The sequence below is a fragment of the Lactuca saligna genome, chromosome 5 (assembly GCF_052625555.1).
Source record: "Lactuca saligna cultivar CGN05327 chromosome 5, ASM5262555v1, whole genome shotgun sequence".
Classification (NCBI taxonomy): Eukaryota; Viridiplantae; Streptophyta; class Magnoliopsida; order Asterales; family Asteraceae; genus Lactuca; species Lactuca saligna.
In genome coordinates, this window is record NC_136421.1 from 6,839,589 (window position 1) to 6,861,492 (window position 21,904).

A 21,904-nucleotide genomic window follows, 5' to 3' on the forward strand; every position below is an offset into this window, starting at 1 on the left:
ATTACTATCAATCTGAATCATTAATTAAAAAGAGAGAATTATGATCAAGAGTTATTATCTTATCTTAATCTTAATTATGGAATGAACCCTAACCCAATATGATGTTTGCGTGCCATTCTAATCGAAAAAGTACATTTAAGGGAAGCTTTACAAAATAATTACCTATCAAAATTGGCTAACAATAACATACATACAAAATAATAAGTGAGAAAACACGGGTAATTACAAAAGGACGTCTTCTAGGCCTCTATAATTAATCATCTCGAATGTACATCTTTCCCTTTCCTTAATCACTTGAACCTGCAATTTGCAATTTGCAAATGTAATAAATATATAAAAAGTAAAAACAAGCTATAAATTAACTGGGACTTAGGAAAAATAAATATACCTGATCCCGCAACCTGGCCAATAAACTGTGCATAGTCTCTAGTTTCCGAGCAAGCTGTTGTAAGTGAGGGTTGGAAGAAGATTCTGATGATCTCAATTCAGCACAATTGGACTGTGACTCCAACAATTCTGCCTCAAGTGAAGCTAAAGTCGGATCCAAGCAAGAACAACTTTCCTTATCATCTACAGGTGCAAGGAAAGATGGACTCCTGTTCATGCTACCACTAGGAGCTTCAGTAGTAGTATCAGTCTTCACCTTTCGCGGAGAGAATATCTCCTCAAAACCATCACTCCCTGCAAAATTTTCAATATGATATGCAAATACCTCCTCGATTTCCAAAAAAATAAATAAATCTCAGACTCATTTACCAAGGCGACTTAGTTGATCCAGTGTTGCCTGACCTACGGGTCCATCAAGCTTAAGCAATCGTAAAATTCCAGCCGCTATTCGCCCCATTGAATCAATTTCCAGCTTGCACATTTGAGCTACATGTTGCAGCTCCTCTTTTCTTACAACCACCTCAATCTGCACCACCACAATAATAATAATAATAATAATAATAATAATAATTGGTCCCTAAATTAAATACTACTTCCCCTATCCTATAATTTTATAAAATAATACCAACAACTTGAATAGTATAAAGTATAAAAACCCACCGGTTGTTTTGCAGAAAATTTCAAAGTTTCCACTGCCCAAGTAATATTCCCAGCCTTGTCTTCACAAGGCACCACGTCAATTTTAATATCGACTCCACTGTGTCTCTGATCTGCGCTTCCTTTTGTCGGTGACTCAGGTTTCAAAGTCTTCAACCCTTCAATACCAACCTTGACGTCTTGAACAGGATATTTATGTGCTTCTCCTTGAATCGAATTTTTTACTTTCTGGTTTTTGCTTCCATTTGCTTTCACTACAAAACTCTCAAAAAACGTATGCCAGGATCTCTTTTCTCTGCTGCAGGAATCCTCCACTTCCAACTTCAGCCTTTCCGCGCCTTCCAACGCAAATATCCAGTCCTTCAATTCTATCGATATATTCACTTCATCCAACTGCAGGTAACTACTACTGCTGCTACTACTAATACTCCCTACGCCTTCATCTAAAACAAAAGAAACAAAGACGATTAACGATTGAAAATAAATGACTACTGTGAAAAGTGAAACCCTAGCTGCTTACACCGAGTCTCTACGTCATCGGCAAACGGAGACGATGGTCTGAATAGTTTTGACAAAGGTCCCGAAGATATATGATGTAAACTTCTCGAGAGATCATCCCCCGGGCCTCCATCTGGCCCTAGAATCCCGAAACGGTGGAGTAAAGCTTCGTTGTAATTCATTCCACCTGCAAGACGTACACCCGCAATACAAGCCATTACACGGAAGCTTCTACACTTTGTATCTTCTGGATTGTATGGAATCACATGAACCACGCTTATATTCATAAACGGAATCGGAACGCCGTTCGAATTCCTCTTGTTTTGCACCCAAAACACACCTCGCATCTCACTCAAACTTGTATCTGTCTCTGCACACTCCACCTGCACTTTCTCCCACTGCAGATTTGACGAAATTGCCATCGCAGCACCCAAGGTTCGATGAGCGACTTTCATCAACAGGTCATCTCCGACAAGTTGAACTAGAGGGGTACCCTGAATGTCTACGGAGGAAGATTCTAGAAACGTCAGTTTCAGATTCTTAACCGATACACTGATTGAAGTATCAGCAGGGACCTTTTCGCTTAAACTTTCATGATCCAAACTTTCGGATCTAACAATCTTCGTTGGTTTACTTATTCCCGCCATTGCCATCCTAACGCTGACGTCATCGATATAGTCGTACAGATCCAAAACAAAAAACAGTTGCTCGATGGAGGTGTTGGATAGATATTGTTCGCAGGCGATTCCTACTCTGACAACACCTCCACGTGGAGGAACGTGTGTTAACGGAGTTCCATCTGCTGTTACCATAGCCACCTGAATGCAAACACTTCTCATCTCTATACACCTCCATAACTCTAACTCTGAAGAGCGTATCCTAGAAGGATTAGGTCCAAAGGGATTGCTACATGTTTCTAGAGAGAGGCAAATCAGAGAAGCTCCGATTGACCATTTTTTCTGGCTGGCATCAATCGGTTGGCCTTCCCACAAACAGAAGCATGCAGCATCCATGTCAAGATTGAGCAGGCCAAGTTTTAGAAAAGGTGTTTCAGAGAAATGTAAGTTGTGGATTTGAAGCCTTGCTCCATTGAAGGAGCTCGAATGGTGATGGAAATATGTGGGATGGTCTGGTTTCCTGGGCTCCAGTGGAACAGTGATTTCTAATTTTTTGATATTGAATTGAATGGAGTTGATGGAGATATCTGGAGATATATCACCGGGGTTAACCACACCTCCATCAGCTAGGAAAGATGATATTCTTACACACGACTCTTCTTGAAGATGAATCTGGGAAGATTGAAGAATGGTTGCATTATGAGTAAAATTGGATAATCTTTTTTGGTTTATGTAAAATCTGATGATAAATGATATAATACCGTAAGAGGCTTGCATTCGATTACAGTGTGTGAAGAAATCTCTGGTGGGGGAAGGAAGGGCATGAATTTAAGACAATGGAGGGACATGAGTGGGACACGGTCATCCTGCGTTGGTGGTTGCTGATCGCCTAGCGGATATATTGGAGGACAGAAATTTTTTCCTAGTGAAAAAAAAAAAGAAATTGCAAAATGTTAATTTTCACATTAATGAGAAACACATCAGTCACAAAATAAATCCATACCAAAATCTGGAATGTGTAGAGGTTCATCTGCAGCATCTTGCATGGATGGTTGCACTAGTGGGCATGGTGGACGAGAGAACGTATCCCTGAATTCAATCATATAAATTTTGTTTAAGTTTAGTAACTATCAATAGTAAACACAATGACAGATGCAGATATAAATTTTGGATGTGAAGGTTTTATGTTAAGAGAGTATACCTTAAAATTAGTCCACCAAGCGTGAGCCGAGTTAAGCATTTGGCAATTGCTCCATCAGATACAGTTGCCTACAAAATCAAATATAATTACTGTCGTCATGCATAAATACTAATTACATTGTACAGGGAAAAACATAAACATATAGCTATTTAGGAGTGTGGCATGGAAATCTACCCGAGAAAAGTGAAGTGACTGCATCAGAAGTTCTAGCTGGAACCCTAGAAGTACAGTGAGATTTTTCAGTGAGTACCATTTTTTTATTGTCTAAAATAGGAAAACAAAAAGAAGAAAGATGGGTTTTAGACGAATATAAAAAGTCACAAACCAGCATCTTTGATGCCAAGAAATATATGATCCACCATAAAGGAGACTATTATACGCCCAGCAGCTTCTATCGATTGCTGCAAAAAAAAAAAAAGTTGGTTTTTACTTTTTATAAAATTTACGCAGTTAGTTTCTATAGTAACTTTTTACTAACCTTTTGAGCATTTGGAGTCACATCTCCTCTGTTAAGACAAACATATACTCCCGCGAAGAAACGAAGAACAGCTCGAAGTCCTGTTATTATTTTATCAGAGTGAAGTCATTAAGTCATGCATGGGTAATGATGTCTCTCTAGATAAAGTATTGTATACATAAAGTTTGTTTCTTTTATAGACTGAACATATTGTCTAAATGAGACTAAATGACCATTCTAAAGAAACAACCATGTATAGTAATAGTTGTCCAGATTAAGTGCTTAATGCATTAAGTTAAATAATAAAAGGAAGAAGCCCATACTAACCTGGCTCACTTAACACTGGGCAGACGGCTTCTGTAATATGCACCTGAAGTTCCATACCTAATGGACGATTATGCTCCGTTCTTTGTATTGTAATCTGATTAGAATTAAAAACAAAACACATGAAAGTTGGATAGAGTTAAGGAAATGTTTAAACTGATGAGTGAGTTAATTTAGGTAGTGAAGCTGAGTTTGCAGACAATCAAGTGTTATGATTACATAAGCCTCTCCAGATATTCCATCGATAAACCGCTCACCACCAAAGAACACCCGCTTTGCACCACCCTTATCATGTTTCTTGTTTTGAGAAGGATCTGCAAACATATCAGGATGAGGCAGCAGATCCATACATAGATACTCCCATTCAAGCTTCTGTTCATTCCACAACACACACACACACACACACACTAAGTATCATATGAAATGATCAGTACTAACAAAATAGTTAGATTTTGACAGGTAAGATTACTTTGAACACATAGATGAAGCTCTTGTCATTTGAGAAGTCCCTTGCTGCCTTAAGGTTCACAACCTGTCACATGTTGTTGCCAAATAAATAATCATTTGTTGTAATTTGAAATAAGTAGAAAATGTGTAAATTAGATAAATATATAGCTAGTTTTAGAAGAGACCTGCCAGTTCTCGTTAGTGGTGTACAACACAAGATTGCGGATTGTAATAGATGCCATTGGTGGTACCCTGGCTTAGCAAGAATACATAATTAAGTAGTCTAAATCCCCTTTGGGCTTTGGCACTCATATAAATTCCAATTAACTAATTAAAATGAATTACATGTATAAAAAATATTATGCATGACTGTTGTTATCTTTTTAGTAAGCATGTATCTGAGATCATAAACTTACCAACTTGCCTCTCCACCACCACTACCATGAGTATCAAGTAATAGATTGATGGTTCGTATTTGTAATGTCATTCCATCAGCGATCTAATAATAAAAACAAAATCCAGCTAGCTTAAGATTTAAGAAATAAGAATAAAAATCTGTAATTCAATACATAGATAAATATTCAGGACACACTGTATAATCACAATTGCACCATGTAAATTGTAAAACTACCTAACCTTCTCAGCAAATCCATAGCTACCACCTTTTGATGAACTAGAAGACGCCTGTGCACTTTCAGAAACAAACAAACAAAATAGTGCTCCAACACGATTATTTTATGTTAAACTTAAACACAAGATTTTAAACTAATGATTAATGACTAATGATCGATCACCTGCTTGTGCTCCTACGTGCATCCAAATCATCATTTTCCTCCAACACAGCATCAAGCTTATCAATCATTACAACAATGGGCTCCAGTTGCACATTACTCAAATACGGAAGCTTCAAAAATACATACATCCGATCATATTAAGAATACATGTACGTATAGCAGCATATACACACAAAATTATCTGTGCTTTAAAATACTTAACGTCTCCATTTGTGTGTCTACAGATTAACTTCAGCTAGCAGACGCTGAACTTACTATTGAATGCAATTCTTCCCAAAAAAATAAAATCATATGATAATTAAGTGACTGATATTGCATCGAGAAGTTAATTACATACCACAATCTCCAACTTCCCTGATTTCGCCATGCTTACGGTTATTGCAGGCGGCAATCCAAGACTTGCGTGCAAAGCATCACCACTTATATCTATCGAAGTTCAAAATTTGAATTCCAATTCAACATTCAAATTGCGTCGAGTTCTTCGATTTCAACACATTTGTGTCATAATCAAAGTAAAGGTAAATGCGCACCTATATTAGAGAGCTGCACTGTGCGTCCTTGTAACTTGAACTGATCTCTGGAGAAAGATTTTAGCCAGTATTTGAGAGTGGACTCCAGCGCCCTAGCCATTATCGATTCCATAATTCCTCAGCCGACTTTCCAAAACAACCCTTCCAATCAACAACCGCCGGCAATGACGAAAAATTCAAGCGTGAAAGCCAGATCAAATGCGGTGATAGATGAAGGCAAAAGCAATGACGTGGCGGTGCTGACGATTGTGGTGATCGGAGGGATTGACGGCGACGGTGATGCAGTGAGGGTAAAGGAGTGAGGCGGTTGGAGATAATGGCCGTTTTGTTATGGGTTCTCCTCTCGGGGCCGTTGTCAGGCGATGATATGTCGATGTCTTCGGTTTTCTCATGGATGGAAACTTTGCATTAAAAGTAAGAGATCGCCAAAAAGCGTCGTTTTATGTATAAAAACTTCCCTTTTTGTCTAGCGGACCACCTGCAATTGTTTTTGTTTCCTTTCAATTTCTAAACTTTTTATGTAGCTGAAGCAGAATTAGGTTTTTTATTAGAAAATTACTAGAAAGAAACGTTCGCATACTTTTATTGTCATTTGTTTAACCACAATAAGGATGTATTTAAAAAAAAAAATAAGCTTCAGGTTACGTATTTGCTGAAGTCATTATAAAAATACAAATATGTTGTTTTTTATAAATAGTTAGTGCGATTATGTTGTTATTGTATACAAAATGTGTTGGTATATTGTTATTATAACAATGTACATTTTTAAGTATATAAGTTGTATGGAATTTAGTATTCTTTTTATTGACCTCAATCGAAATCAGAAATGGTTGGAACTGATTGGTGGTATTCGGCTCGGTTCCTCCAATCCATTATTTTCAGTTTCGGTACAAAACATCTTTTTAGATAGCACATTTCCTAATAGAACCGAACCATAATCAGTTAGTGGTATTCGGTCGTGTTTTCGGTTCCCCGTTTACTCATCAACCGAATTTCGGTTCTTCCGGTTCCGAACCAATTTACATCCTACAAACCATTGGTTTTGTTTCTTAAAAAAAGAGAATATATGTGTGGTGTGATGTGTGTTGTGGGAAGGTTGATGTGCCCCTCTGGTACGGAGTGGTAACACCGCCCCATACTCGCGGTATTACACAAAAAAACACCCCGACTAGGTACAGTTGTCCCGAGAATTGTTTGTTGACCGTCGGAAGCCAACGATTATTTTTCAATTTAGAAAAACAATAATAAATACATTTTAAACATTCTCAAGTTTCGCACTTTATGTACAAAACGTTATCTTTTAAACATATACTTTATACTTGTAAAGCGGATTTATTATCATCAAGTTGATCAGATGTTAAGTCGTCAGATTAGTATGTTTGAATATAATGTTATTGTTTTTTCAACAATGGTTGAAGCTACACTCCTTTTTTATGATAATTCAAGTTCAATCAGAGCACTATGATCGAGAAATCATATAGACATAAATTTGTGAAGCTACACAATATATCCTCATTAAATAGTACTTTGCTGAGAATTCCGTACATTGTGATCAAATGTTCAAAAACAGGTTTTCGGACAGGGGCGTAGCTAAGTGTAGCTAAGGTAGGTCTTAGGACCTACCTTTTTTTTAATTACAACAAATATATATATATATATATATATATATATATATATATATATATATATATATATATATATAAAATATGAAGGATCTATCTTATTTTGGCTAAAAGATCTATCTATTTTTGCTAAAAAAAACTATTTATTTCAGTGTTTTCGGATGTATGTGATTTTTAGTTCTAGATTCGCCACTGTTTTCGGATGCATGCGAAAAGAACTATTCATATGAATTATTGATGCTATGAAAATACAATTTTCATATTTTAGAGTATCATAAGATGGTAGAGACAAAAAGTCTTTTACTAGGTTACATGAGTGAACATCTATAACACGTCGACTAGCCTACGAGACAGTTCATAATGCTTATGATGAGTACTTGAAGACGTCCGAAAAAACTTCACATGAAAGCCTATATCTACTTTGTCGTGGTATTATTCATATGTATATAGCATAATGATTGTTTAAATCGACTAGGAGTAACATACAAATCGTGTACACGACACATGCATCCAAACATGGATTCCTAAAATGTTGTGCAACATTAATTGTAAACATTTGGCTTGGAGGACTTGCATAACAACATGATGAGGTCAAAACATAAAAGGTGATCACAATTATCCTATAACTATACTACAAGAGGTAATCTTATAAGATTTATAATTTCGGCACGCATTATTTGGTATCGTCACTTCCAACAACAAAATCGACACAATCAATCAATCTTCACTATTCAACAATCTATTAAATGGAATAGCACCCAAGTGACTTTTAGGCAAAAGGTTGGGATTAGCTTATGTGGTGGGGAAAAATTAATAAAACTATCTTCAATGTCTTTATTTTAGAGATTATTATTATTGAGTAATCACTTATTTTCATTTAATACCATTGAAATGGATTTTATTTATTTATTTATTTATTTATTTATGTTGACTATTCAATATCTATTGGTCAATATACTATATAGCTTTAGACATCTAACACATTTTATTTTTTATCATATTTTATTTTTACCTCTTAATTATATTATAGTTTTAAATATTTTCTATTTATTTAACTATTTAATTATTTCTATCATAGATTTCATTTATGAAATATTTGTATACTAATTTCAAATGATGACGTTAATTTGAAATATTTCATATTAAAGTATAATATGTTTAGATGATGTTTTTGAAAATTTTAGATAGATGAGGATCGATAAGTTAAATTCATAACAAATAAATAAATAAATAAAAATTGTTGAAAAAACATAACAATTGTAGATGTCATTTAATTTGAAAAAGTTGCAAATCATAATTTATTAAAATCTCATTTTTAAAAGGATAATGAAAACTTATTTTAAAAGCTATTTTCACATTGTCAAATATTGTTTTGACTTACTGATTTTTCAAAAATCAATAATTTCATGTTTACAACGACGATTAATTGGTGCGCGAAAGCTGATCTAGAAACTCTCATTAGGAAAATTCCATTTCTAAAAAAAGATCAATAAGTTATTTTTAATACTGCTTACAACATCTTTAGTTTTACTAAAATCTGATTTTTTATTGTAATACAGCTTAATTTTGAAACATATATAAATTTCAAGGGATTATATATTAAAAAATCTTTCAAAACAAACAAAAAAATATGTGCGGGATAATCCATCTTTGACTTGACCCGTAACGTAAGCAACCCATTTGATTTGATCCCATTGTCTACATCTTCAAGCCGTCCGTTTTATCACCTTATCGAATGGCAATTGAACATGTGTGGTATTTTGCTAGTCCAAGGATTTAGTCCATGGCTATTGTGATTGTCGTTCATGAGTGTTTACTTCCATAAGGTCTTCTGGTATAGTTATCACGAGACTTTCTATGTGGCCACTAACCATAAATGTGAACACCATCTCATAGTATTAGTGGTGGCTAGTGGTGGAATACTTTCGTGGTCATATGTGATGAGGAGCACGGATCACCACACCCAATCAGCTCCATTCTCTCTCTATTCCTTTCTATCTCTCTCCACCTTTTTCCATCTCTCTCTACAATTTAATTAATTAAAAAATATACTATATTTTTTATTTTAATAATAAAAAAATAAGAGGGATATAGTGGTGAGTATCACAACCTTTTAGTGGTAGCTAGTTGTGATGATGTGACACCCACCACTATAATGGTTAGTGATGAGTATAACGGATGACCTAATCAAATATATGACTGGCCAATAGAACTATGACACATGTTTGAACAATATTAAAAAAGTTTTTTTTTCGAAAAGATTATCGTGATTTAGATCCTTCTTGATAAATGAATGTTTTTTTCTGCCACATGTCAATCTCTAATGAGTTTTAACACTCGTCATTTTGTGGTATTTTTGAAATGAATATTATTCACTTGTCAATTTTTGTTTTTTTTCAGTTTTAAAGTTAAAGTTATATATTTATATATGTAAAGTATTAAATATCATATATATGATAGGCAATAAATACGTTTTTTCTTTTCTTATTTTAAAGTTGTATATAAAATATTTTCTGTTTATACTTTAATTTAATTTTTAATTTTTTTTAAATCAACCTATGTAATACACGAGTTTCAGAAAATTATTTGGAATCTTTCTATAATAACCAAAAGTGAAAATCTTTAGAAAATTTGGGTTTGCAAAGGAGGAAAGTATAACTAGTTGGAAATCTTATGCGGACCCAACACGTAATAATTAGGCTGGAACACGCATGGAACCGAACCTGAAACTTAGAACCACACAAAATATGTGGCTTGACGGCTTCAACTTCACAAATTAGGGGGAATAGTTATTGTATTTTTTTAAATATTTTTTACCAAACATTTGTTTATACTTTTTAATACTATTACTTATACCATTTCATAGATGTGATAAAATGGAGAATTAGATATATTCGGCTAAATACGTAACAAATTAATATTAGTCAAAACAAGTCAAGTAATAATGTTGACATGCAAATCCTCATATACAAAAACAAGTTATACTAAGACATATATGTAAAAGAAAGTTATTAAAAAAAAACCTAAATTTAAGAAAAAACATATAAAAACAAATCGTGAAAAAATTTGGGATAATTTTTTTTAAAGAATATGGACTAAACTCATAATAATTTTTAAAACTTATGTCAAAATTATAAAATAGAAAACTGATAAGTTTGTCCTAAAAAGACAATCATTTCATAATTGATCATATTTATATAATAAATATGTTAAATTCATATTTTGAAGAAATAATTCATTGACAAAATTCATAAAAACTGATGGAAACTTAATACGAGAAAAACGTAATACACACCTTCATCAACACCTCCATCAAGAACATATTTACAACGGTCAAACAAGTATGAACAAAGTTACACTCTATTGAACAATGGAGCTTATTGCTAGTTGTATGGGTATTGTGTGACTAATATGAAACCAACCCAAAGAACCTTAAACTCGTTTCTTGCCTTTGATCCCACGAGTCCGATTTCAAAACCAACATATAAAACCTTAAACAAATTGAAAGGAAACTAGGATGGGAAAATGATAGAGGGTGAGATTCGATGTATGAAGGTGAAGATGTAGTGTAATAACCAAGATCAATGCCTTCTTCAGCCTTCATGTGAAAATTCAGTTGCTTCTCTTGCAAATCTAGTTGCAATGAAGATTATAGATTATATTGGTGATGTTGGAGGAGATGTTGACTTTTGCATCGATCAATCGTCTACAGGCTCTTGGAAGCAATTTCGGCAGTGGAAGATGCTGTTGTCAATGGCAACGACATATATGAATTTCCCAAAGGTAGTGGTTTTCTGATGTTAAAAGGAACATCTGTGTCTTGATTTCTTCCGTTTTTTGGATGTACCAGAGTGGGCGATGAGGTGAGGGTAATTAATGGTTAGTTTTTTCTTTTATAAATATAAATTAAAATTATAATGGGCCCATATTTTTTTGTCTTTAAGAATTAATTAAAGAGATAATAATAACAAAATGGAAAAGGGTGTTTCAGTCATTCTAGAAAGCTCAGATACCATTCATGTACGTTTTAGAAGCCATAGGAACCATTCATGTAATTTTTAGAAACCATAAGGATCATTCGTATAAAAAACAACAAAGAGGTAATCCACAAGGACCATTTACGTAATTTTGTATTTATTTGATTTTAATCAATCTGGTTGTTTTTCTTAAAATATTAATGTGATTTAACACATAGTTAAAAAGGTAAATTGTAGTTATGATAGGCATGGATGATACAAAATGTTATCGTATTACTTGAGCTAAAGGTTGTTAAAATATATGCCAATGACATAAGACACTCACATCACTATGAACATCATTTAAACCTAATGGATTGCACACATAAAGTTAATAAATAGATAAAAGGGATTTAGAAGGTTAGGGAGTGATGTTATCCATATCATATATAGTTTTTTGTCACGTAAACATTACGTCACTCTTGCAACACTACACTAACTTCTTGCGCCGATTTGTGGAGAGAAAGGTGCGTGTGTTTTTTAGGTTTAATAAAGCGTGCAAACATAAGAAGACTCAATACCATGTCTGTGCCATGAAGACCTAACGTAGAAGTTTCTATGTATGTGAACTTTTGAAAAACAAACACACTACAAGCCCTTATGCTTGCACGACGCAGACAAAAGAGGTCATGCATATATACAGACAAAAAACAAACAACCCTTTAGTTTCGTTTGCATTTAACTCGAAATGAAACAAAGAACGAAAATAGCGGTGATAATGGGATAAATCAATAAGAGAAGGGCTGCAAATGTAAAATCCCGCCGACATAGTTTAACCCTTAGTGGTTGACATCAATAGTGAAAAATAATGCTTGAAAACTAACAATACGTGTGGGGGGCGGTCTCTTCGATTCAATTCCGTAAATCAAGAGTCTTTTCGTTCTTCCATAAATTTCTTCAATTCAATTTGTTATCGCTTTCTCAACTACTATACGATTCCTCCATCTTCTTCGTATCGTTATCCATTTACATACATATATTTAGGTGTATATACGTGTACACGTCTTTGATTTTCATTGTTTTTACCCTACAAAACCCAAAAAATTTGAATTTGATTGTATAAATTGTTCATTTATTTTAGTTTCTGTTAGTCTATGAAATTCTTTGTATCGTGAATACGTCAACTAGAACAAATCCCTTGTTATTTTTTGCTGAGGGATTCGAATTTGTTGGTTTTATGTCTTGATCAGGTTAAGGTGTTAAAAGTACTGAGAATCGATTTTTTGTTTGGGGAAAGAGTTTAAGGAGTGTCGTGCAAGTAAATTTGGATATTTCTGTTGTGTAGCGATTGATTGTCGAGACACCCGTGATCTGATTCGGGAATAAGGCTATTTTATGTGCTTTTACAAGGGAACGGACTTGAGGCTATGATTAGTTTTTGAGGATTTTGTTGGGTTCATGTGAGTTTTGATGACGAGGAAGATCCACCGTTGCATCCACTGTTCGTTCTACTGCTTCAGCTGCATCTACCATTGTCGACCGTGATAATGATGTAGTTCCTGATCAGGTGAGTTTGTTTGTTTATCTCGAACTTGTATTAGTGTTAGAGTATTAAATGATCGAACATCATATATGTTCTTGCTCTGTGGTCAGTAGATCATTTAGCATTTTTCTGACATGTTATTGACTGGTTTGGTCTCTAATCGTGCTAAATGACCCCTGTTTTCCATGTTTTATACACAAAGGTGCCATGGGTCGAGTTTGACAAACTTGAATGTGAGGGAGATATCTCACACAAAGTGCTCTTGCTAGGGTATCAATTTGGTTTTCAAGTGTGGGATGTTGAAGATGCCAACAATGTGCGTAACATAGTCTGACACTATGATGGTGCTGTTTTTTCTATGCAATTACTGCTAAAACCAATTGTCTCAAAGCATTCCTAAGTTGAATATGCAAACAACCGCCCTCTTCTGGTAATTTGTTCAGATGAGTCCTTCTCTACGGGTGGAAATCTTCCGGGTAATGGTAACATAAACAATGGTCATGATCAAGTAAATGTTGGCTCTGTACCTACTGTGGTATGGTTCTATTCATTAAAATCTCAATCTTACATAAAAGAATTGAAGTTTAGATCGGTTGTTTACTCAGTAAGATGCGGTTCACGTATTGTTGTTGTTTTACAATCAGCACAGGTTTGTTTCTCTCTCATTCATTATCACCCTTCACTTTTTTTTAATCAAGACTCAAGAACGAACATTAAAGTCATATTTACATGCATAACAGGTGCATTGTTTTGATGTTGCAACATTACAAAGGGAGTACACAATTATCACAAATCAAATAGAAACAACCCCTTCAAGATTTGAAAAGATAGGATTGGGGCCTGTTGCTGTTGGCCCTAAATGGATTGCTTATAGTGGTAGTATTGTTGCATTACCAAATACACGTGTCAACCCACAGCATCTCACACACTCCAAAAAAATTTCTGCTCCTGGTTTAAATGGGAGCATTGTTGCCCACTATGCAAAACTATCAAGCAAACAACTTGCTGTTGAAATTGTTACTCTTTGTGATATTGGTTATAAGAACATTTCTAGTTATTACTCTGATTTCTTGCCAGATGGCAATATTTCTCAACAACTAAACGCTCGTAAAGATCGTGTAGCATCTAATGGATATTTACCTGATGCAGAAAATGTTGGAATGGTAATTTCTTTCTCTTAAAGCTTTTGGGATTAATTTGTTTTTGTTTAACTTTGTCTTTTTTTTGTCAGGTGATTGCGAGAGATGTTTTTAGCAAATCAGTAATTGCTCAGTTTAAGGCACATGACAGTCCTATAACATCACTATCTGTTGACCCTAGTGGTACCCTTTTGGTAACTGCTTCTGTTCATGGTCATAACTTTAATGTTTTTCATATCATGCCATGGATTTCAAGTAACTCATCTGGATCTGAAACTAGTGCATCTTACATACATCTTTACAAACTCCAACGTGGCTTTACAAATGCTGTAATATTCTTACATTCCTAAATATCATTTTCTTGATTTTCAACTCTCTAGAGTGACTTCCTTTAACAGGTTATACAGGACATAAGTTTTAGTGTTGATAGCAACTGGATAATTCATCAAGAGGCACTAGCCATCTATTTGCTATATCCCAAGAATGCTTGAAATATGATGCAACAAACAAGTCTTCAGAATCTGGATTATCACCTAATTCAGGACCACAGGCTCTTTCTGCTGTTAGCAGAATAAGGAATGGAAACGGTGGTTGGAAAAATGTGGTGACAGGGGCTGCTGTAGCTGAATCTGGGAGGGTGAATAATTCATATTCTGGGGTTATTGCTTCTACTTTTTATAAATGCAAGGGTAACAGTAACAATACAGGTTCGGATTTAGGTTATATAATGGAAAAGTACTACATGTTGGTTTTTTCTTCTTCGGGTTGTGTGATACAGTATGCACTGTGTTTATCATCTGAGGTGGATTCTGTTCCAATAACAGTAATGTCTGGATTGGACAATGCTTATGAATATTGTTCTGATCATGATTCGAGATTGATGGTAGAACCAATTCAGAAACGGAACATTTATCATAAACATAACAGACGGGAGAGAGAAGAGAAGTTTGACATATATGGTGAAAATGGGCATACAGATAGCAGGAGGGTATTTCCGAAAAGAATCGAAAACGAAAATAGTGATTATTTCGAAGGTATGTGTAAGGTCAAAAAAGAAAATTTTAGCCTTGATGAAAAGAATCATGTGTATATATCCGAAGTTGAGTTACAGATGCACCAATCAAAGATCCTATTATGGGCAAGAGCACGAGTACATATATACACTTTGACTTTCTTTGGAAACCACCATCTGATTTTGTTGATTTTTGGGGTAGATATATTTTCAATCTTTAAAAATGGATGATGTCATAATGGAAGAGGAAAATAATTCAAAAGGTGAATTTGAGATAGAGAAGATTATAACACACACTGTTGAAGCAAGACCAAGACATTTGGTGCCAGCTGTCGATCACTTCCGAGGACCTATAGTTCAAACAACACGGTTATTTTTTTAAGTACATTGCTTATATTGATCATTTGGAAAGGAAAACTTATTTTATTATTTTTTTTTTTGTTATACAGAGTTCTGAGTTTAGATTACATCAGTGGTGGGGTCACCCTCAAATCTCTGTTTCGAATGGTGGTGATCCTATGTACTTGATGCCATATGCTGATAATAATGGTGATGAAGAAAATAGGGGTGGATGCTAGTCAAATGCCAAAAAGTGTTGTAAATAGTGACAGTTGTCTGATATCTGACACTCAACTAGAGACTGTAAATAATAGAGATTGCTCGATAAGTGTGAGTGGGACCCAATCACAATCTGAGCTTGTAAATAGTAACAACATCATAAGTCAGAAACTGGAGAACCGTTTGCAAGATGAAGGTGACAAGGAGGTCGATTAAAGGTAAACTTTGACCAGTTACTATTACATATTGACCGTTTTGTGTTGTGGTATGTGGTAATATTTGGGGTTGTGTTGTGTAGGTGGGGACAAGATCTTTGTATGATTGTTTCTATTGTAAAAAAAGGAGGCATGTGGAGGGGTTGAGTTTACTTCTTATATTTGTGGAGTTGTGGCGATTGTATCAAAAGTTTGTCGTTCTGATGACTTGTGTAAATAACACTTTGAATAATCATGAATAATGATGTCTTGGATAGTAGCATCATATCATTTGCAACTCTTTGATTTTGGCTTCTTCTCAATTCTAATGCTAATTTGTTTTCTTACTTCTTTGTTTTTTTATTATTTAGCATCTAATGGTAATGCCCCCTTAAGAAACCCTTTTTTGCTCTCAAGGTAGAATTTGGTGATATATATATGAACTGCCCACTTTCATTACCAACGGTAAATTTCAAAATGCAAATTAATTGTCATTACCCGTGATTCTTCCAAACCCTAACATATACCCGTAATTCTTCCAAACCCTAACATATACCCTGATTTTAACAAACATGTATTTGGAATCACCAAAACCGTGTTTTGGCTCATTTTACTACTTTAGGAAGTGAAAATAGCAAATATTAACGTATTTCCACTCCTAGTCGCATTTTAAATGAGCAGGTCAGCATGCCAACCACTACTTTTAGTCATTCCAACAATACCAAAACAATATATAACATATTTCCAACTATCAAAACAACATACTACATGACATGCCTTAATAACGTTATACACCTACCGTATTAAATTAAGACTATAAACACCTTCCATACCTCATTTGGCTAACCTACTTTAATCAATTCCGCATCTTTTCATATCCCAAACCAAAACTAGGGTGTTAAGCATCCCCACACATAATCTCACTTTTAGACTATTTTAATATCCAAACTTCAATATCACCAAAGTTTATAAAAATTTCACAACTATTTTAGATATCTTATAAAAATAGTAAACTTTTATTATTATCCTATTCTAAGATCTCATAGTATTTACTTTTCTATATTTGTAAACAAAAATGATAAATGATAAATATACTTTTTGTAATCTATCTAGGGATATGTCTTTATTTGACTATAGTTTAATGCCTATGTAATAAAGTTTCTGTTTAAGTGAAATTCTAAAAAGGGACGTTTTGGGATGAAAAACTATCCTTTTTATTGTACACATTAGACAACACACATGCCTTAGTGACATAATCCGTTAGATTATTTATGATTTCATTCCATCAAATACCAAACACGACACCATTGAAAATGATCCAACAATCAGAACTTTGGTAGAATCAAGATTTATGCTTTCAGTAGAGTTACAAAAGTAACAAAACATCGAGTAAACAGTGGATTTTTACTTTGGTAAAGATACCACAGGCATAACAACTTAGAAGGTATAGTCGACACCTATAAAAATTACACAGAATCCTAACAAAGTAATCACAAGCTCTTGATTCAATAAAGAGCATCTGCATCTCTTCTCCTCTCTCTACTTTCTTAACCCAAATTACGCAACTGGCGGGTGGAGCTCATGATCCTGTGAGGTATCGACCGCAGCAGGTGGCAAGAACTGCCACATGGCCATTCCTGGGTAACTCATAACAGGAACCAGTTTACTACCCATTGATGCTAATGACGCTGATTGAACTTGAGGAGGGTATCCAGCAGGGATGCCAGGTGGCACACCCATAAACCTCGGTTGGCTGTTGATCATATTCACTTGTTCTTCAAGCTTCTCTTTTTCAGCCTTTAGTCTCTGCTTTTCATCACGTAGTTCGTTCTTTTCAGACTACATAATAATGTCAATAATATGTCATATAAAAATACATTATTAGCAACTTGAATAATACTATAAAATGGAAAGACACATGGCACAACTGGATTGGATGGGATCAGTACCTTAAGCTCTTTAATTTTCTCCTGGAGATCTGAATTCGAGTCTTTTAGCTTCTGTGCTTCGCTTCTTAATTGAGTCACCATTCGCACAGCATCAACCAAAATAGCAGACTTATCAGTTTTAGGGTTCCTCCCAGGCTCAAGAATTGAAGCCAATTCAACAAACCTGTTAACACATGTTACTGCTTACAATTTTAACATATGAGAGAGAACATAGGAGTGAGAGGATAAAGGGTATACTTGTCATTTAGCTTATCCCTTCTCAACTTCTCTCGGCAAGCTTTGGAGGTTGTACCAGTACCACTGCATTGTTCATTCCTACCCCTGTTGTGTAGATACAGAATAAAAGATTGTTACTCTTTTCTCATCATTTACAAATAATAATAAAAAAAAAAAAAAATCCATTGTATGTATTCACGTAAGTTTAAGAGTAAAGAGTACTCAATAGTACATACCGCTTTTTTGAACCACTTTCTTTAATGCCATCTGTATCTGCAGGTAAGCTATCAAGTTCGACACTAAAACAAGGATTAAAGTGAAGAGGTGAGTAACCAAAGACAAGATGAAGCAATATAAATGGATGCGTATGTAAGAAAAACGATTGCATCCCAATTCTGGAATTAGTAAGAAGCAATTGAAACTCAGAAAGTATAAAAAAAGAATGCATCTTACATCTTGAAGATTACGACCAGTACACAATGAGTTATTAGAAGAAATGTGGTTGATCAAGAAATTCTTCATAAAACTAGATTAGGAACGTCGTTTACTTTACAAACCAAAATAAAAAAAAAAAATTGCATAATCAATTTGCAGAATCTACAGAAAAAATGATTTCTTATAACCTTAACCTTGCAATCTTACACATTTGATCAAAGCTATTGAAAAAGAAATCAATTTTATCTCCTCAACTACATCGCAATCTAGTTAGGGTATCACCGATGGAAGCAACAATCACCGTAAATTATAACTAATAACCTATAACACCACCAAAAAAAACCTTTTTTCTTTAAATGTTACACCTCTAAATGAAAAACCCCAAGTGAAACGATCAATCAATCAATTCGATGTCGATGTAGTGTGGGCAAATCAGGTCAATTGTTGTACTTAGTAAATGGAATAAGTAACACACACGTTACCTAGGGATGGATGATGAACCAGTCAAAGCGGTCTGCACAGGCCAGCTGGATCCACATACCGGCGTAAGGAAATTACCTACGGGAACCGAGATATCATCGATCAACCCGTAATCGTAGATCCAATTAGTGTTCTCCGGAGAAACCATCGAAGAAACAATACACAGCCAAGGAATACCCGGCGGGAATGCACTGTGAAGTAGAAAAAGCTGAGAAGGATCTCAGTATCTCGCCGACGTTCGTTATTCTCCGGTGAGTAGATTGGGGGAGCCGGTGTATTACTCGGTGTTTGGTGGAGTGTTCTTTATTTGAATTCACTTATTCGCTCAATTGAGTTTAACGTCACGCGCCACCGATCTCGGTAGCACACGTCATTGTATTTTTGGGCTTAATTGGGCTGGGCACATGCAATATGGATATACTATTGGCAGCTTAGGCCCATATACGGCTACGAACAAGGAACAAGTCAATGCCTCTTTAGCTGTTCTGGAATTTTCACATGCTTTATTCAAGAAATTGCACAATGCATCTTCTTCTCCTTTGTTATTAAAATAAGAGAAAATTGAAAAAATAACCATTTTTACTAATTATTTTGCAAATTTACCCTTTTTTTTTTTTTTTTGGCGAAAATAACCACCTAAATCGCAAATGGAAATGAGTTATCTACGAATTTGCCCTTCCATCTGCGAAGGTACAAGTGTCTAAAGTTGTGCTTTAGGTACTTGTACATTCGCAGATGGAATAGTCCATCTGCGAATTTGCTGATCCACCTGCGATTTTCCAAAAAAAAAAAGATATAAAACCGTTTTTTTTTTCCTTTATTTTTCACTCTTCAATATAGAAAAACTCTTTTTTTCGGCGATTCCCTGTAACGATTTCTTAAATAAAATTAACGATTTTTTCAACAATTCCAAAAATATTATTAGATTTTAACTTTTTTTTATGTTTTAATTAACATAAAAAGAATGTGTCTAACAATTTGATCTGGTTTTTGGATTATTGTTTTAAAAGATAACAATCATATAGTTGTATAGTTGTATTCTCGCAGTATACTAGTTAAAGGGAATTGTTACTAGTGACGGATCACGTGAATAGTTTATTGGGATAATTTTATAAAATATAAATATAAATATGTATGATAACAAATCTAATGATTGTAAACTTAATGGGATGGTGATAGAAATGTTTATAGAAATGTAGATAAAAATAACTAGAAATGTAGATAAATATAACTATAATAAATGGGCAACTGACGATGTGGTTGATTTCAGTTGTTCATTAAAGAAAGAAGAGAATGTAAGGCGTGTAGAATTCAAACACGCACAGGACATCACATGACTAAGTAAATTGATTTTTATTGAGCAAGATAATATGGAAGGTGGGTATATTTTTAGTTTTAAATTTAATATTTATGGTTAAATACTATACCCGGATAATCACTAATAAGAGCAAATTGGATGATGTCAATGCTACAATACAAAATATATCATTTGTCAATGGGATTTGCATTATTATTATTATTATTATTATTATTATTATTATTATTATTTTTGTGAAATTTATTATAATTAGTATCCACTACAAAAACTTTCATAAAGTACATTTTATTAATATCATCATTTCGTAAAGTACAATTTTTGCAAAAAATATTTCATTTTCACTATGTATATTGTGAAATAAGTAGTATTTTATGTTATGTGTTCAAAACTATTCATTTGATGATACAATCATAACACAATTTACTAATTAAACATATTTTATATTTATAATAGAGTTTTAACTGTTTAGAATAAAATGTAACTGCATTGGATTTGTTATTCAGTAGTAACATCTCACAACTACAAAATGTTGTGATATGGAACATACCCATTTTCCAAAAATATGTTTTTTTTTTTTTTTTTTTTTAAATTATGGACACAAATTTAGAATCTTATACATCGTCAAGATGGATAAATAAAAATACATTTGTATTTTTATTTGTGATACTTTCGTTTTGGTATACTAAACATCTAAAATTACATAAAGATAAATAAAAAAATTAATCATCAAAGTGTGGAAGTTGAGAGTGTTGGAAAAGAGGTCAAATGACGTTTAAGTCATCTCATATAAACTAGAGGAGCTTTGGAAGGTATAAACTAGAGGAGCTTTGGTATACTTTCCTTGGATTGTATCTTGGGATAAGAAGGTGGTGTGCTTGTTGGTTGAAATGTTGTATCTACTTCATATCTTGCATCTTTTGCATCTTGTGGAGCTTTGGAAGGTATAAAGTTTCCACTTTTATCATTCTTGTTTCTCCTTTCGTGTGGTTGAGGTCCTTTGAAGGGATGTTCTTGGAGTTTTGAGAAACTCCAAAACCTTAAACTTGCTTGGTGACCATTTTGGGCTTAACTTGGTGGAAAAGATGTTAGGTCATGGTTCTCTTTGAACCATGCACAAGTTTTAGTCACTAGTAGGTTTTAAGATCTTGCTTTATGGTGAGGTCTTAATGGATAAAGTTGGAAACTTTATCCATTAGGTCAATGAAAAGAACCAAATATGAAGTTTTGGGCTTTCATATGTAAGGATTAAGCTCTTAATGAAGAAAAGAGCATTTTGCTAGAAACCATGACGTAGCCAGGGAAGTCCCACGATGTGATGGTGCTTTGTATCGCGACTGTTTTGTCCTAACTTGGCCATGGCGTAGCCAAGAGCTCACCACGACGTGGAGGTCGTTGACTTGAAGGATTTGGGTTGTTAATTGAGGATTTATCTTTATTTGATGATAGTCGATTCGCGGGATTGATCAATGCAAGGAGTGAGAGTGTTGTTGTGATTTTCCGGTTTGTGATTATGGTGAGTCTTCTAATTATGCCATGTATGACATTGTATATCCTTTGTATGTTATGATCA

At 34.3% G+C, this 21,904-nt stretch overlaps 3 protein-coding genes across 3 annotated transcripts; 1 reads left to right on the forward strand and 2 right to left on the reverse strand.

Moving 5' to 3' along the window:
- Positions 1-89: 89 nt before the first annotated feature.
- Positions 90-6,408, reverse strand: LOC144997229 (uncharacterized). Its single transcript, XM_078957084.1, has 20 exons — positions 5,913-6,408; positions 5,720-5,808; positions 5,383-5,492; positions 5,225-5,279; positions 5,005-5,087; positions 4,774-4,840; positions 4,611-4,673; positions 4,361-4,513; positions 4,145-4,238; positions 3,839-3,918; positions 3,686-3,761; positions 3,535-3,578; positions 3,361-3,428; positions 3,163-3,248; positions 2,921-3,081; positions 1,565-2,831; positions 1,048-1,487; positions 757-913; positions 389-681; positions 90-300 (listed from the first exon to the last, which is right to left on the reverse strand). The coding sequence occupies exons 1-20, from the start codon at positions 6,022-6,024 to the stop codon at positions 223-225; spliced, it is 3,576 nt and encodes a 1,191-aa protein (XP_078813210.1). The 5' UTR covers positions 6,025-6,408; the 3' UTR covers positions 90-222.
- On the forward strand, positions 6,077-16,283 carry G18F (autophagy 18 F-like protein). The gene is given in 12 exon segments (XM_078993374.1): positions 6,077-6,202; positions 11,132-11,317; positions 12,632-12,722; positions 12,969-13,057; positions 13,236-13,682; positions 13,774-14,196; positions 14,265-14,501; positions 14,571-14,610; positions 14,613-15,322; positions 15,387-15,563; positions 15,713-15,960; positions 16,041-16,283. Coding segments are annotated over 11 exon segments (2,772 nt in total). The 3' UTR covers positions 15,959-15,960; positions 16,041-16,283.
- A 985-nt stretch (positions 16,284-17,268) lies between these two features.
- LOC144997225 (transcription factor ILR3-like) lies at positions 17,269-19,339 on the reverse strand. The gene is made up of 5 exons (XM_078957080.1): positions 19,019-19,339; positions 18,338-18,400; positions 18,123-18,206; positions 17,886-18,048; positions 17,269-17,775 (listed from the first exon to the last, which is right to left on the reverse strand). The coding sequence occupies exons 1-5, from the start codon at positions 19,162-19,164 to the stop codon at positions 17,494-17,496; spliced, it is 738 nt and encodes a 245-aa protein (XP_078813206.1). The 5' UTR covers positions 19,165-19,339; the 3' UTR covers positions 17,269-17,493.
- Between the last annotated feature and the right edge of the window lie 2,565 nt (positions 19,340-21,904).

Coding starts and splice junctions, on each gene's coding strand:
- LOC144997229 (XM_078957084.1), bottom strand. CDS start 6,024: ATGGAATCGATAATGGCTAGGGCGCTGGAGTCCACTCTCAAATACTGG. Junction 3,762..3,838: donor TGACTCCAAATGCTCAAAAG/GTTAGTAAAAAG, acceptor TTTTTTTTGCAG/CAATCGATAGAAGCTGCTGG. Junction 3,579..3,685: donor TCTTGGCATCAAAGATGCTG/GTTTGTGACTTT, acceptor CTGTACTTCTAG/GGTTCCAGCTAGAACTTCTG.
- LOC144997225 (XM_078957080.1), bottom strand. CDS start 19,164: ATGGTTTCTCCGGAGAACACTAATTGGATCTACGATTACGGGTTGATC. Junction 18,401..19,018: donor GGTTCATCATCCATCCCTAG/GTAACGTGTGTG, acceptor TCCTTGTTTTAG/TGTCGAACTTGATAGCTTAC. Junction 18,049..18,122: donor AGGGATAAGCTAAATGACAA/GTATACCCTTTA, acceptor ATGTGTTAACAG/GTTTGTTGAATTGGCTTCAA.